The 18,381-nt window shown below is 40.5% G+C and overlaps 1 protein-coding gene across 1 annotated transcript in view; it reads right to left on the bottom strand.

Annotated features, from left to right (window-relative positions):
• Positions 1-12,324, bottom strand: part of lmo1 (LIM domain only 1) — a 31,035-nt gene extending 18,711 nt beyond the window's left edge. Inside the window, exon 1 of the mRNA XM_080033198.1 lies at positions 11,753-12,324. Within this exon, the coding sequence (XP_079889324.1) occupies positions 11,753-11,774 (22 nt within the window). The 5' untranslated portion in view covers positions 11,775-12,324. The remainder of the gene's footprint in view (positions 1-11,752) is intronic.
• Positions 12,325-18,381: the final 6,057 nt, after the last annotated feature.

Below are 18,381 nucleotides of genomic sequence, written 5' to 3'. Positions count from 1 at the left end.
CAAGGAAAAGTTAAAGCAGTGCTCTGTATGCAAATATATGTACATTATCAGTAATATTGCATAGCCGATCACATGGATATGAAAGCGCTGTTATGTTTACGTGACAATCCAATAAAAATATTTTACTCACTAAAATTACTGAATAATCGTGGTAAAATATCGTGATATCAATATTGACCAAAATAATCGTGATAATCATTTTGGGAAATATCGTGCAGCCCTAATCAGATCCAGATGTTAATACCTGGAAATGAAAGCTGAAATGTTGAGCTATTGTCTCATATTCATCTTTTGGTGTCAAACCCAAATGTGTCCAGTCTACAACAAAAATAAAGGAATTAGCCTCACCGTTCCAATGCTATTGGAGGGGACTGTATATATGCTATATATATATATATATATATATATATATATATACACATATACATATATATATATATATATATATATATATATATATATATATATATATATACACATATACATATATATACACATATACATATATATATATACATATATATATATATATATATATATATATATGTATATATATGTGCATGTAAGCTGGTATAAATTTAAAATTAGAGAATTACAAAGATCCCATTGACGTGGCACACATTTCCTTGGCATCAGAGTGTGAAAAGAAAGATGATTTGCCCCATAGCCTTTTTTCCTGTCATTATGACTGAAATGTTTGGTTGCTATTTTTGTGAGCAGGTGCTTGGATAGTACGCTGCTTACAGCAATGCATACACGATTCTGATGAGTCCCTTAGCCATCGTCCATACAGTGTGAGGTCATTCGGATTGAAAGGCGGTTGGTTATTGCCTTGGCGTCAGTGGCTGTTGGTGCAAAACCAGGAAATAATAATAATCATGAAAATATCATCAACTGCTCAATTTTACACTTCCAGGGTTACTGTGTCTGCATTTCTGCCCTCTAATACAAGTTGTATATTACAACGTATATTACATTTTTACAACTGGCAATTACTTTCATTATTGATTGATTAGTCTGCCAATGATTTTCTGGTGCAATATATTCTTTGCTTTGTCTACAAATGTCATAAAATATTAAATATGTGTTATATTTCATATAGCCTAAGGGGCTGTATTTAGTTAGCTTGTGTTATTCAAACAATAGTTCTAAACCCAAACAGATTCAGTTTAGTGTGATGTATAAATATAAAGGAAGGTCTCAAATCTTGATAATGTGAGAAGCTGTAACCAGCAAATGTTTGGTATTTTTGCTGACTCACTGACGTGACTTGAATAATGAATTGATTAAAAAAGATATTCACTGATGACTTCTGTCCACTGACAAATCGATTAAATTACTAATTGCTCTACATCACAATTTATCAAAACTCTTGACATATCTCAACATCGCTTGTTTTGTCCAACCAATAATAACCAACTACGACCTGGAAAAAGCAGAAACATGCAAACATTCAGAAATCAGAATGTTTGCTTAATCAATTACTGAACTGATTAATCAATTATCAATAAATGTTCCTGTTGATCCACGGATCAATTGATAATTTCTGTTCTAGTTTAATGTGTTTGCAACAAAAGCATAAAGAAAAACCAAAATGTGTTGTATCCTTCACCATACTACTACACACTTGATCCCCAAAAGAAACAGCTGCTCTCACAGGCTCTCGGTCCTAATGGCAGGAGGGACCGTTACAGCTGATTCTGTGTTTTTTCTAAATGTCTCTTGATCAATTAAAAGCACTGACACCATGGTGTGATGCAGACTTTGCTGGTTCATGGGGAGGTAAAAGATCTTGATGAGAATCACTCAGCCTTCCTGACACATGGGGAGGGAAGTGGATGCTGGCCCTGGAAGGGGCTCCTCTCAGGGGCCCCTATAATTCCAGCTCCCAGCTGCACCAGTAAGCAAATGTTTACCACCAGCATGGTGAAGAGACAGACTTCATGCTAAGGGAGTTAGATACTATTCTACAGAATGATTGCATTGGGCACAAACAAGTGCATTTATAATTAGCATCGCCACATGATCATCGCCACTTCACGCTTCACTGTAATACCTGTCTGTGCCGGTCCAAGCCCGTCAACACTTCTCTAACTAATCAGCTACAGGGATGTTCTTGACGTTAGTAGCAACAATGCTATTGGGCTTATAGCTAGTGATGACTGCTGTTGCCAAGTCTGGGGGCAGAGCCTCTTAAGGAGAACAAAAGGGGGGTGTAATTGTTTTGGTGGTCAGTTCAAGTATCAACAAGCTATCTCTGATATTGCTGAGTACACCTTTAATTAAAATCGCTTTGCACCCTACACAAACCAGACATTATGAATGACTTCATAAACTGCTGCATGAGGTTACCAAATCATCCCACATAAAACCTGCTTTACTGAATAAATCATTTAAATTAATCTGAAATTATATTATATTATATTATATTATATTATATTATATTATATTATATTATATTATATTATATTATATTTTATTATATTATATTATATTATATTATATTATATATTACAGCACGGGTAAACATCAACTGTATAAACAAAACTCTCAGCAAGTCTGCAGTTTAGAAGCTGCAGTGGGTTCACTTTAAACCTTGTTCTTTTAATGTTTCCGCCACCACTGTAAATGCTGTGGCCACGGCAATCCCAAATAAAATGTGTCCTTAGGCCAAGGTGTCAGCTACTCAGGTTAATTGGGATCTCATGCAGATGTCTTGCCATTGTGTGCATGTATCAGCCCATTTCATTCAGCTTCCGTCATCGCTGTAATTGAGCCCATAGACAGGTTTCCCTATTGCCAAGCCAAAATACAAGACATCTGGTAATAATATCAGCTGGAATACACACGCCAGTTGAAGGCAGACGATGAGTGTATTCTGAATGATAAGCAAAATAAAGACCACTAACTGGTGTGTGATTTATGCTCCTATCCTTGGTTGGCCGGAGCATATATAAGGAGAAAAAGGAAAAGAACACACACTCACAGAGAACACACACACACACACACTCACAGAGAACACACACACACACACACAGTCCAATAAGGTAGTTCACTTATAAAGCCCAAGTCAATACTACATTTCATACTGTGTTTTTTTTCTAATAGTTTGCTGTAAGAGCCCTCTATGGCTGTACTGCATGTTAAATTTCCAGATGGTTGTGTATGAATGCTGGGGTCTGTGAGGGGAATTCTGACACTGTATGCTCGCTATGATTATGACATAATTAACACCCACAGTTAGTGGGAGAGAGAGCAGACAGGGCTGCTGTGGATGAGGAGGGGACTGTTCATTAACAAGATGCACTCTCTCAAACTTTGCAGCTTGCTGTGGCTAATAAGCCCCAGTGAAACGGAGCCCAGCCGTCCCTTGCATTGACCCTGGCACTGCCCGGGATAAGGGAGGGTTTTGTCTCCTGGAATAATTGCTCTTTTCACATGTTACAAGTGTCCTGACCCCCACGGTCGGCAGCCACTTTCCCTACCATAATTACTCCTGATCCGCTCCAAATGAGTCAGCCGCATTAGCGCTGCAATAACACTGGCCCAGCTTCAAGCGCGGCATGGGGAGTCTCAGCAGAGCTGCCTGGAACAGGACTGCCTTTTCTCCCAGCCCACGGTCATTTCCATCACGTCAGAGGTGCATTTCTTACACTTGAAGTCAGCACGAAAGGCCTTGGGCCCTTTTCTGAGGCTTACAGAAGGCATTGTTAGCTCCTGGTGCTCACTACTCACTGTGGTTTGGCAGCAGACTCCATCCCAATTAACGGAAAACTTCATTAGGGTGTTTTTCCACACTTTTCAGCCCCCTATTATTTTTAATTTATTCACATGGGGTTAATTAAAAGAAATGTATCACAGAGATATGCAACAGCTTTCTAATTAAATTCATTGCATGCTTTTTTCTTTTTTTTAAGACATGAAACTGGCAGAGTTTCCAAATTATTACAGAAGGCAACTTGTTCCAACACTTGGTTGCTCAGTGGTAGGGTAAGATTAGAGCTGTGCAAGGTAAGCTGTCAACAGCAGATATAGAGTGAGAGAGAGAGGAAGAGATGGGGCAAGAAAGTGAGCGTGAGGGAATAAGATGAATGAGTAGGAGGTGAAAAGACAGAAAACACTCAAGGTTTTATCATGAAGGGTTACCCCAAATAAAGGAGCTCTTTCAGTCATTGTTGACAGGGCAAGGAGAGTATTTGGTATTGCACCCAGCCAATCAAATTTGGGCACAGTGTTGTGCTTTGTCTGCTGTTGGTATGAGGTGTTTGGTTCTAAAACCTTGACATTTTGGCTTTTTTATTTTATTTGAGTGGAAGCTGTCAATAACCAAAAAGGTGAATGCATATTTATCTTCAATCCTCATACAGTTGGTGTATTTTTTTCCCAGTCTGCATTTGAGATCGAATGAAGATATAGATCCGTCTATTCTCAAACAAACATACTTTTAAACTTTGCTAGACGAGGCAATCTTATCTGCCACTTCATTCTTAATAAAATAGATAAATACAATTATTAAACCTGTCAAAGTCACCTTCTGCCATCCGGAACAGAATAATCCACAAACACTTATAGTCCATATTAAAAATACATTTGGAGAGGCATAAATGTAGCCCTCTAAAGTTTGTGTCACTCATGAGGTCAGGATGTGATGTACAAAATCTTCCCCACTCCCCAGCAATTACCGCACACTTATTATTTCAAAGGATATGCCAGGAGACAGGTGTGCCTTTCAGTGTCCTCAGTTTGGCAAAAATGGAAGGGGGAAGAAGGAACAGCATGCTGTGGTGCACTGTGCGAGGCTCTTTAATCTTGAATAATGCAAATTCCCCACAGGGTGCAGTTATTTGGCAGCACGAGCCGCTAATGTCATTCAAGCACCTACTCCCACACACCCGATGGGGTAAATAATGAGGGAGGTTGGTTGGGTGAAGTTAGTCATGAAAACTGGGTGTGATGTCATCTTGGATGGTAAACTAAACTGTCTCATGTAGTACAGCCAACAATACATCTAACATTGTACCAAAGGTTTAAGGTGCATAGTTAGATGGCTTGCTTTTATTGAATTCCCTTTTTCAACTATTTTAAAACACCTCATTATATAAAGACTGACCATTTTTCCTCAAGGAGTCACACTTGTTCCTAGCTAATATCAAATGGCAATTTAACTAGAGATGACTGCTCGAATGAAATTAAATAAAATTAAAGAAGTGTGATTTGGATGGGAAGGTTGGTGGATGGTGGCTGTCTCTACAGTTCAATGTTGCAAACATTTTGGTTAAGCATTGATTCAATCATAAACTTCAAACTCCAACACCTAATCTACTAGGCCTAAGAGGGAAAGAACAACCCCCCTTAATCACAGACTTTAATTAGCTGTTTAAGATTTGATTTACTGAAGGTCATCCAATAGTAGATTAGGTCTCAGCAAATTGGCTCTTATTTAACACTACCCAGGCTTTTCTATTTACTAACAAGATAACTGTAATAAAAGAGAGTGTGAAGCCTCCGTCTTCCGCTATTTCTCTGGATTGTTGTACTCAAAAAGACCCTTTTAGGAGGCTTTTGATTTAGTTGTGTTTGACCCAAATACATCCATGTGACTTTTTCTTTTGGTTTTTCTTTGCCAAAGGAAAAAAGCAAAAGCCAAGGTAATTTTAAATTGGATTAGAACTATACATTTTCTGTGAATGTGCCTTAAAACAGAATAACTGCAAGTTAAAGGCTTACAAAATACCAGCTGCTGTCCTGTAACAACTTATTGTTGTATTATTTAAGTGTTTCTACACCGAATGGCGTTACTTCTACTGCCGGCGGAAGCATGGAGAGAAGAAGGAAAATGGTTTATAAATGAGAAATATACATATCTCTGTCAGAGAGGCAGCAAAAAATCAGCAAGCTCTCACTTGAGACAAAAGCTGCTGTTTGACACTGTCACAAAAAAACTGAATACTGCGAATACAATAGCGTGTTAAAGAGACATTTACAGAGACTGACAGTGTAAAAGCCCACGCTAGCAGCCCCTAGAGGCCATGCTGCTCCTTACACCCACAAGAACAAAGTATTGACCAGATCACTGCTGTCCTTAAAGCCACATTGTCACACAGGCAGTGCCAAACACAAATGAAAAGTACTCAGCAATAATGATCAGGACTTTGTCAAATGGGACATTTGGCAATGGCAAGATCCCATGCTCCACGAAGAGAACACAGCGGGCTAGTCATGTAGCTTATGTCAAAAGCTATATTTTTAACATACATTGTGTTTCTGCAGGTGTCCATTCCCCCATGTTTAGAATGTACTGGTGTTAATTAAACTAATCAACACCTGATTTACAGAACTCACAAGGACATGGATCTTTGTGAAAAATGCCAACTGCTGCTCTCAGATGTGTTGCCACTTTGAAAAATAACATCGCTCCATATGTTGGCCTCTGATGAGACACTATCATTTTCCAATAACACATTTTACCCTTGTCCACACCCCCAATACCACTCGCAGCTTAGGTGGAGCTTCCTACTCTCTGCCAGAAAAAGATTGCAAACTAATTGTAAAACGGAGACCCACTAGCGTAAGACGGCTAAAATCCCTCATTAGCTTCTTGAGGAAATGCTAGTGTTGGTGGATATGTTGGCCAGGCATTCAGTAACAAGAAGTATCATCTGTAGGGCATGTCTTGTCAACCAGAGATCACTGACGAGTTTAACAGTTAAATGTCCCACTCAGTTTGGATCTTGGTTACAATCTTCAAAAGAAAATGTTTTTGTTATGCGTTGCTGTTAAAAAAACTCAACTTTTGATAAATATATTGTATCAAAAATTGCTGGTATTGTTGTCTTTTCAAAAATACCCAGTCGGTCAGGCTGTACACACAAACATACATGCGTATATACAGCTCTGCGTTCCATTCAAACAAATATACATCACTAGGCTATTTCAGGAGGAATAAACAAAACATGCTAAAAAACTGATTGAATAACAGTAGATCGTAAAGCTCTAAGACACAAGTAAGCTTTAAGATACATCGGGTAATTATTATTTATGATTCATTTTACGCATTTATAATGCACACATAATTTGATTACCGCCAATATGAAATATGTCATTTATGCCGTTTTTTGAATTATGAGGGTTTTGTGTACAGTATATGAATTTATGAGACAATGTTGTCTCATATCATTACATGCACATCATTACACACACAATTGTGCAATTTATATTTGTAAAACATGATATTTTGATTTCCACTGAGGCGGTTGGACTAAACAAGGTGCTTATGATGCCTTACAGTGTAACAGGTGACATGCTGTTTCATTACTGCAGGTAGACATATTAAAGATTTTCTTCAGCAACATTTTGCGTGGCACCTTGACACTTGCACCGAGCTGCCAAAGAACCAAAGACGGTGACGCTGAAGCCTTGACATCTGCTCATCTTAAGAACTTTGTTGCATGTCATGCCACTTTCCCATCTTTCCTGCCGTCTTTACTTAGCTGACAGAAAAAAGAGAGTTGATGTTCCACAGAGCAAGGCATGAAGCTTTACAAAGAGCTCATCAGAACTTGACAAACAAGTCAGAATGGAGAGCGCACAATAGGTAAACAGCCAAATAGATAACTTAACGTGGGGGAAAAAAATTATGTTGCAGGAAGTGTGTGTTTGTGGAGGCATCGGCGCATCAATGCTTTTTTCCTACTTCGACATCAGTGGAGTCAACAGCAGCTTGAGAGAGACGGCTTTGCAGTGACAAGTGGCGGTGTCGGTGAGACTTGCTTCCAACAGCCAAAGCTGGATTACGTGATGTTGATTTTTTATGTTGTCTCAGAGTCCAATGAGACATAAGGTATCTCCAAGGTGGTTTAAAAGGTGGTATTAAAGTATCCATTCATCTCAACTTGTCAACATTTTCGTGGCTCTGGTAAAAGATTTCATTGTAACATTTAGTTGGATGTGTGTGTCATTGCGACTTCGAGTTTATTTTTTGTTCAAATAATTCTCAATGCGGCACCTCAATATCCGCAACCTTCTCTATTCTCAAACACAGCCCAACAACATACCAGAAATTATGTTTGACATTGAAAAAATAAAATCATTAAATTGGAGGGAATAAAAAACAGAGGAAAACACATTGGGGATCTTCGGTTCCCTGTGGTGCATTGCACACGCAGATCTTGTAGTGAGGACTTGTATGATAACATGGATAGCATGTGGCCTCTGGCAATAATAAAAGGGATGCTCTTACAGCTTAAGAGTGCATAATTGAGTTTGTGTGCCACACTGATGAGTGCAGCCATTTACATCGAAGGCAGGTGGGCGCGCCGGCTAACACAAGTATCTTAAGTCTCAATTCAGGCCCTCTGAATCCCACTAAAAATATGGAAAATGATACACATCTCAAGCACTCGTGGATGTGAAACAATCAGGACTGATAGGCATCTGGAGGTTTAGTGGTGACAGACCAAATTGTCTCCAGTGGGAATTCCGCATTTCAGAATCTGAGACGGATCAGACGCAATGAAACACTCACAGCTGAAAATTATATAAAAGTGATTTTGCATCAGTTTATCTAAATTGAATAATAAGAGCAGCTTCAGTGTGATATGGACAGTCAAAGCCCTAGGGGCGCAAAACACATGGCAATGCAGAGTAGCTAATGCTATTATCATTTCTGTATCTGGGAAGATTCATACCATTATGTTCTGGCCCTCCTCTCCTGTAATTTGTATGCCCATAAGAATGGAGATTTTGCTGCTTTCCCTTGTGCACAATGTACACTCTTGACTGTTGAGAAAATACCCGCCTCCTTCGACAATCTCTGTTCAAGACAGCATTGGGAAAGTACTGCAAAGGCAACAAAGGTGTGTGTTAAAGCTTTGTCTTTTTTTTTTGTTACCAAAGAAATATCAAATGAAGCAATGTGTTTGTAATATTGTTCAGGGCCCAGAGCACAACAACCAGACGTCATTTCAATATTTGAAATGGGCAAGTTTAATTTTGAAGTAAGAGCAAACCAATAAGCTGAGAAAATAGCAAATATGGGGAAGCAAATTGCATTCCTTTGCAAGAGTGAAAAAGACTTAAGAACAAATAAAAGTAATCTCCAACTGGAAATTACAAATCAACCCTCACAAACCAAATAACAGAAAATAAATATTACTGTCCACTTTCTAAATCAATATAACATTGCTACAAGACAGTATTACCATGGTAACATGGTTAAAGAATGAAGCAATTCTTATTATTTCAAAATAAAAATCTGCGCCTGAAGCCCAGGTTTTATTACAGCAGCCGACAGATCACCAGTCAGTATTCATCTGAAGCATTGCTTTTCAATCACATGCTTTATGAATGTACAAATTTCACTGGACAGGATGATAACAGGGTCATAAATTAACAAGCAAAGGTAACAAGACTTTTATAAGCAGCTGGAGGTTTTTCTTCCGCTGAGGTCTGTGAAGAGAATACTACTTGAGTTGTGTTCATGTAGAAGGCAAATATGTATACTATATACTGTATATTTATATTCCTTTTACAGTCCTGCTTTGTGCACTCAGGTTCGGTGCTGTACCAGATAGTGTGTGTTTTAAGTTGATTACTGCATCATGGTGATTAGTTGAATACGTGCATGTAACTTGAGACTGACCAGACAGCATGGTCATATGGGCAGGTAGCTATATACCACTGAAACAATATTTTAGGTTTGATTCTTGTAATTTATGATGAAAGTTACAACTGTTTCTTTGACTCTCACTAGACTGATATAGTGCGGAATGATTTGAAACAGGAACATTCTCTCGCTACTATAAGGATGGCACCAAGATTTTTGTTAAGACATTTGTTGCACAAATTGTTGCAGACTTTTTCCAAGAGAAGTCAAAGTTCAAAAACAGTCAAACAAGCAGCAACAAACTGCAACTGTGTTGCCAAACAGGCTTTGAACAGGAGATCAGACACACTGATTATCCGTTTTGTAGGCCACATAAGGACTGAAATATGAACACTTTAAGCAGCACGTGCACACACATACACACACACACACTGGCATAATAGCAAATCCATCAAGAGAGGCAGACAGTAATCATACACATACACCCATGTGGGCCACCCAACACACTGAGCCACACCTCCCTCTCAGCATAAACACACATTTATTTGTGCAGGCTCTAAGTGGTTACATTAGACAAGAAGGTTGAATTGACAAGCCCATAACTTGAGAGCCAATAAACGCTAAGAGGCACCACAATGAAAGAGTCCAGATCCAAAGCAGATCTGTTGACAACCTGGCCAAAATGCTGGAGCTGCTGGTCGGGACCAGCAAATAAAGGGTGAAGCTTTTAGGCAATGAGCAGCAGGTGATCTCAGCTTTTCTGCAAGTCCTAATGCTCCTAAAAGCCACTCTCCCTGGTTCTGTAATTGGGCATCAGTAGTTAATGTAGTATTGACTGCATTACATGCTCCTGTGCATCCTTTCCCACTAATGCCATTTGCATCACCTTGTACATTTACCATATTGCTTAGCCAATAACTGTTAAAAGCAATCCGAATCATGAATCATATGGAGAACTTTTAGCTAGACAGACATCCAAAGGAGACAATTTACAGTTGAGTTAATTTAGGTGCATTCGCAGCACAACATGGATTCAGCCAGGCAGACCAATTTATGTCTCTGCCGCAATCCTTTTATTGGTTTTTAGATGTGTAAGTGAAAGGATGCTCTGCTAAGAGATATGAAATATCCATTTTGAAACATGAATTATGGGTTACAAATGCATCCATTACTTTCGGAGGGGGAGCGGTAGACCTGGATAAACTCAAATGTGCAAACGCAATGTACTGTACGAAAAAATAACAAGCACACAGATGTATTTAAGGTTAGTGTAGGCTGTTGTTTTGCAGGTCATCAAGTGGTCTATGTTGTCAGCAAAGAAGTGTCCAAGGGAAGAGGGGCAGCAGAGACAAACTTCATTTCAGACCACATAAAGCCTTTAGTACAGATTATTGTCTCCTTTGATTATCATTATCAGGTTATGAATCCAATTAATTGCAAAAATACTCTGTGCACCATTTAGACCTGAGAGTGATAATGCACTGCACATCTCACCATCAGTTAATTCCGAAATGGGGCGTCATTAAGGCGAGTTTGATTTAAATTTAAATTAATTAGATTGCCTCACCCATTAACCTAAATACATTGAAATAGATGAGTAATGCAAGCAGGCCTATTTGGATGGAAAGTGAGTGAACGTTGTGCGGCGCTATCCATAATTTGCAATCAAGTTAAAAGCACTCTGCTGTCATCTCCCATCCCGTGGTGATGTCAAAGGCTGCCTCGCTAACTTCGCAGACGCAAAAAGCACTTAGAGGAGGGAAAGAAAAGAGGAGCCACATGCACTGCAGCGTCTGTGAAGTAGGCTATATCCACAAACTAGCGTCAAAACGCCACAGAAAAATCTACTCTATATAAACATGCAACTCCACTTCCATGCCAAACTGCAGTTTGCCAGTGAGTGACAGGCTTTTTTTGCGTAAAGTGCACCTCAACTTCACGGTTCAGAAAACAGCCACAGCGTTCGGGTTCCTCGGTGAAAACACGGACCCTTGTCGCGGCTAAATGAGGTTGAAAAAGCCGATATTGAGCGGAGGCTGCGGGTGCGCAGGGTCGGTGGTGACGGGAAACACTTGATGTGTAAAATGCCAGTAGTTCGCCGTGTTTCTCCAGAGGTTATGGCATCCTGCGGTCGGAGATGTTACTCACCCTCTTCCTTGTCCAACACCATCGTCCTGAGGAACGAGGAGTCCTTCCCCGGGCGATCCGTCCTCGGCTCCAGCAGGCTGCACCGCTCGCTCTTCTCACAGGTTCTCCTGGAAATGGCTTTGAAACGCGCGGTTGACTAGCCTACGCCTCGATAAATCAAAAACCCTGGAAAGATGAATTGCCGTCTGCACGTTTTCCCCCTCTCCTATCAATAGTAATTCATACACGCAATACGGTTATGTACGCGGCGAGATCCCACTATCCGGACTGCACTGCGATGCAAATAAATAGCGATCAAACTGCGTTGGTTGCTCTTAGTGAATTCCATGCGAATCAAATGGCAAAAACAATGAAAAGCGATATAAATCTAGTGTATCCTATCTGTAACTGTGCACACACGGACGGATCAGACGCGGAGACTGGCCGGTTGTGCTCTCCTCGCTGTTAATATGCTCTCTTACGCGTTCTCATTTGCTCCGAAACAGCAACTATATTCAAACAAATCCAATTGCAAATCTGACAACTGCTAAAAGCAAACTCACGCCGCCTCTTTCTCAGTTTATGTGCCGCGCTCGCCTGTGCTGCTACTGAATAAATGCGCGCAGTTTCCAGAGACCCTCGGATTCCCCTGTTAATTAAATCAATTCATTATGCTCAGATCTGATTAGCAGCCCTTCCCCCCTCTTTGAATCAATTATTCAATACACAAACATAATTGCTTGTGCCAGAGGTGTCTAAGTATTAGCTTATTTAACTCCAAGGACACTAATTACCCCTAGGGCAAGGGAACTTTTCTCATTAATTCTGACAAAACACAAAAGCACAGCTAAGGGAAAGTGTGCGAGTGTGTGTGTGTGTGTGTGTGCGTGTGTGTGTGTGTGTGTGTGTGTGTGTGTGTGCGTGCGTGCGTGTGTCTGTCTGTGTGTGTGTGAGAGAGAGAGAGAGAGAGAGCGAGAGAGAGAGAGAGAGAGAGAGAGAGAGAGAGACTGGTCTTGTCTGCCAGTCTGAACGTGCATGATAGAGAGAGCAGGAGGTAGCGTGCACGTAAGTTTGTATTGATGCAGGCACATGCGCACGGATGCGGGTGCGCGTGTATCGGGGGGGGGGGGGGGGGGGAGAGAGAGAGAAAGAGAGAGATGCAGCTCCATCGGTGCCTGGTACTCTTGGAGTAAACATAAAATGCGCGTATTGTTTTTGTTCTCCTTAGGCCTACTTTTCCCACAGAATGTAATGGAAATAACATCTAAGTGTGCTCCATTTAGCAGTTAATTAGTGTCCAGACACCGTTATCATACAGGCTGCAGATAAACAGTCGTTTCAAAAGGGACCGCACAACAGATGGACTGCGTTTTTGATTAGTGGGTAGATAGAAGGTTCAGTTTCGAATCTGGTAATATAATTGTTGCCTGTTATTGCCAAGATGAAAGTGTTGCTGTTTCATGGTGGAGCCTTAAATAGCACCACTTTCACTTGCCCTGCGGAGACTGTTAACCAATTAAGGGTGAGATCCAACAAAGATTAGCCATTTAGGAGAGTGGAGTGGAGTATAGCTACAATAATGCTGGTTCGTCAGCAGCCAGCAGGTTGTCAGTGGTGTGAGCTTGCTCAGTCTGTCCTTGCCTTCTGTTACATTATGTACCAGATATTAAAAACGCTACTTGAAGCACATAATTGTTAGTTTCTCTGTTATCAAATCATTGCAATAATCAATAAGTGTAATAGTCATTCTCAATCTATTTAAGATCAAGGGCCTGGCGAGGGTCTGCATTAGAACACACACTAGTAAGATGCTTTGCAGTGGAAAACCTAATCTGCAAAGAATTATATCTGTATGAAGTGGAGTGGAGGTGAAAACCATTTATAAAATGTGCAAACTAACATGAGTTAAAATAATCACATCCGTATAGATAGTGCATTTGGGAACCGCACTGCACTGTTTTTAAATATTCTGTTATCACAGCACATGGACTGCACATGCTTTCCCATTTGATAACCTTCATGCCCTGCATTTGAAATAACTTTCTGTACTCTGCTAATGTGACCATGCACCAGCAATATAGGGTATAAAGCACACTGTACATAGCCCATAGGGATAATTTCCGTTCTCAGGGCAGCAGGCTGTGGTGAGATTGGGTTGGCCCTGAAATCAATGGGCTGATCCCTTTCTGTCCAGCTTCCTGGCTGACATGCTTGACTTTTTCATCTCCACGGTCACACAGATTGATGACTTTTGACCGAGAATGTATGTTTGCTGACCTCTAGCAAAGTGACTGACACATAATTAATCCAATCACATGGAAAACTGGGAAAGGAAAGGAGGAAAGAATGGTTCAGTATCATCAGGGCTCGACTTCAAATAGCTGTTTGACATTTGAATTTGAAAAAAGACATCATACAAAGACCTTTCGGAGACGGAACTAAAAATGGTTGGCAAGAGAGGTGGGGTAATAACGGACGGAGTAACCGCAATTACCTCAGAGTAAACCACGTTATGGGGTCTACATGTTTTGCAGCATTTAGAGGTTGAATGTATATTGAAATGTCACTGGCATTTGATCCCTATGTGGACAGGTGAAGTAGCCACAGAGACTGTGAATCTCAGCCTGATCATGATGTTAAGACACGTGCAGGTCGCACTGTGACTCTCAATCAATATAAATGAACCATCTTCATCCAAAGACACAACATTCTGTGTGTGTCTATGATACATACATGGCTCATGTAGGCCATGGTGCTTGTAGCCCCTCTCACAGTGTCTTGGGTCCAGACCCTTTCCCACTCCACATCCAACAGTGGGGTCAGTACATACTAGAAACAAGTCCCTGAGTGGGCTTCTCTGATACACAGTTAATTAAAATTCATTTCTGAGCATGCATTAGCCATGCCGATCTATTTATGGGCGGCTCTCAAATGCAGCCACTACAAAACAGTGCTCTGTAATTAACCCCACCTAATCAGATAGCACACTAGTGTTGTGCTCCTATTCGTCCTCAGGCACACAGCCATTGGACAGGGGTTTTCGCAGAGAGGATGAGCCCATTCTATAGTTCAGAATGGCTAAGCAGATTAAAACCTCATATCAAACATGATATTTACAGGCAAGGCTCGCCGGAGAGTGCTCCTTTTATGTGGGATAGGGAGAGGCTTCAGGGCTGGGCTTTTAAAGCCATGTCCCTTAATTGTATTCCGGCTAAGTGGGATGAATGGTGCTTTTTAATCAGACTACTGACGGGGCTCTATGTTGTAAAAGTATAGAGATGGTGCCTGATAGTTAAGATGCTGAATGATATGCTTTTAGTCCAGGTTTTTACCGGCCTTTAGCAATATTCTAATGCTTTCTAGCATTAAGCTGACACCTGTCAACATCAGTGTGATTTCCCCCCACCATGTGTTTGTGCTTCTGTAGCAAAACACCAGTTTGGTAAGTAATTTACCAAAATTATTTATAGTAATGTCACCGTATTTGCATTCAGTCTAGGCATGTGACTTATAGCCAGACATTCAGTTACTGTTTGTGAATGTTTTTTGTTTGTTTAATATGCTATTTTATGTTCAGAGAGAAAATCATTGCCCTCTTGAAGGATGTTTAGTTGAACAGTGAGACATACTTTACTTTGTTACTGTGAGATTTAAGGTTCTGCTCCTCCTAGTGGCTGATCTGGGTGTTTTCCCCCTCAGAGTTGTACACGAATGGGTTTGATGGCAGAGGTTTAACACATCACATAATACATTATAACTGCTTTTTATTCTCTGCCTCGTGATGCTTCTGAGACAGTGAGTGGAAAATAGGAATTAACTGAATCTTTTTGATGCAACCTGACAGGCTCACCATATAGAAGGTAATAGGAAGGTCATAAGCCCTGCTGTTCACCTAGTCAATTTGCATTTCATGACCAATCACATAGACAAGGTGTCATTTGGTGGGTAGGGAAGAGGGGAGAGTGAATCCCTTTCCCAAACAGTTAATCCAACTTTAATCCTAGTCATTAGGAATTAGACATGCCAAGCTGTCCGGCCGTGCCTCTAAAATACAATCAAACGGTTACCAATTACACAAATTATTGATGGTAGATTCTCTTTTCAACTGCAAATTAAGGCTATTAAGGAGGGCTCCCTTTTTAATGCAAAAGTGACTAATTAACCAGCGGATGGGAAATCTGCTGCCCAGATATCAAAAAAGTTCTCAGCACACATTGCGGAAGCACAAGGGAACCAATTAGTTTAATTATCAAAACAGCTAATTAAAATTGCACAGTTCCTAATTAGTTCTTTGCTTTTGCCTCTAATTGACAGCATGGAGATAAATGGGCTGCCGATGAAAACGGGGAGAGGAGAAAAAACAGGAGAAACTTCGGCGGAATATTTATGCTGACTTTATCTCCGTCTGTGTGGCAGCCCTTGAAAGTGGAAAATTAATGACCTTAATTCCCAAACTGTTTTTTCCTCTAACGGTGCTCCCCTCTGTGCTCCTGGTGCACGCTCCTTTGTATGGGCCTGCCACCCTGCCAACTGATGGAATGGGAAAAAGTGGGTACTAGGGGGTGGGAAGGAGCCACGATTCTCCTCCTAATGTGACAGCTTCCACCTCCACAATGGAGAAAGATGAAAGAATGGAGCAGATGTAACCACTGGGAGCGTTGCATCATGGGACTGAGACTCTGTTGCACTTACTTTAAGGCGCTTCTGTCATCTACAGGGGCACTAATTTGTCCTATGATAAAGAAAGGAAATGTGTCGGGACAGAGATAAAAGACATTTGATTTGCCCAGAAACACTTTAAATGCGTTTTTTTAAATTTGAATTTTAGATTGATTACTACGATTTCTGGCAAGTGAACTCCTCTTGAAACTTTGCACTAACACGTATCTGTTGATGGTATCAAGTCATCTAAGGACTGCAAAACCAACTGAGAAGCTACTGTTACATCCATCAGATGTATTGTTATGTGTTCCTCCTTATTGGTATGATCTGTTTAAAGGTCCTTGAAAATAAAAGAAGAAAGATAAATCCTGTTAGACAGAAACGCTACTCTAGCAAACCTGAAAGACGACCATTTACCTCACACAATTCTGAGTGTGTGCGTGTTTGTGTGCATGTGTCTGTGGTGTCTAATCCTGCTGGCAGGCATTTTTCCTTTGTCTGTGTTCCTGCAAGGCCAACCTTGTCATTTGTAATCCCGTCCCCCTGCCTGCATGCAAGTGACATGTGGGTCCTCTTGGCACATTAGGAGATAACCATCAACTAATCAGTTTACTTTTGGGACTGTGTTAAAATGTAAATTACATTAATGTTCAAATTATGCATCAAACTACGCAGATAGGCCAGGCCAGAGGCCGCATAATGCTAGGATCATTCGGTTAGTGCCTTCTACATGCAGTGTTAATGCACTCTGATTTCCCCTGCTCTGGTTCAAATCAAGTGTGATACATCAGCCAGTTGGTGTCTGGGAAACTGGAGGAGCTTTGTATGAAGTGGAGGAGAAAGCCTTTTTTTGCGACGCTCCATTAAAAAGGCGTGGAGATGATAGCCGCCTGATTTCTTTTGTCCAATTTTGGTGGAAATGACTTTTTGCTTCATGTGCATTAAAACGTTTTACCCACCTCTCCATAGGTGTAATCTGTACGACTAGAAATATATTGCCTTGAGTGCATTAAGTAACATTCAAAATGGGATTTATCTGAGCTCATTTTATCCATTTCAAAAATTACACCCTGAAGAGACAGGTCTGTTGCAGAGCCTTGGCCTGGAGGAACTTGCTGCCCATGACTAACAAACACACGTCTACCCCTAATTGATTGTCTTGTGTTTTATTTATGGTGCGGTAGTAATTAGCGGACAGCATAATGTAAGCCATTCATTAGCACCTTGCTACCGCTATGGATTTCACTGCTTTGTCTCAGATGCACACATCATTAGGGAGAAACAAAGAGTGGAATTTATTAGCATGGCTTCTTATAAATATTCTTAAAGTCAGTGTGCCTTTAAGGAAGAACACAGGCCTGTAAAACTTTTTGTCAGCATTTGCTCACTGACTCCATTTGCTGCAGAATATGGGAATAGCAGTATAAATTTAATTTTAATTGTTTTGTACACACGCCAGTGAAAAGGAACTGATTGGATACAGTTCAGAGACAGTATATTAATACGTTATTTTCATATGTTAATTGGTTTGCATAATCTCTCCCTTTGCTTGGTTTAGAAGTATCTGGCATTGAGAAGGGGACTGAAGAGAATAGAAGACTCCAATTTACATAAAACCAGCTCTTCTGAACATTAAATAATAATGCATCTGCAAGCTGAAGGTGTGTTCAGTTAGCAGAAAGCACATTTTTATAATTTATAGTCCAGCTGTCTCAGTGCTTTTGAGTCCATTTTCTCCCTGCCTGCTTTTAATGAAATCTTGTTACTGGAGAATTGACTGAGTGAATTGAGATTTTAATCCCATTGACGTTCTACCATGGAAATGCACACTGGTGGGAACTTTAATGGCGGGCCCTGTAATCAGAAGACACTTGTATTCAGCTCCCTACAATAATGAATCTCATCAAATGTTAAAGCCTGGGCCGTGTGCGAGGGGGCTCAAATTTCAAGGTTTTTGACCATCCCCATTTGAGAAATTCCTCAGGGAG

This window comes from Ammodytes marinus, assembly GCF_949987685.1.
Source record: "Ammodytes marinus genome assembly, chromosome: 1".
NCBI classification, from domain to species: domain Eukaryota; kingdom Metazoa; phylum Chordata; class Actinopteri; order Uranoscopiformes; family Ammodytidae; genus Ammodytes; species Ammodytes marinus.
The sequence above is the reverse complement of the archived record's forward strand: the minus strand, read 5'-3'. Positions and strand labels throughout refer to the sequence as shown.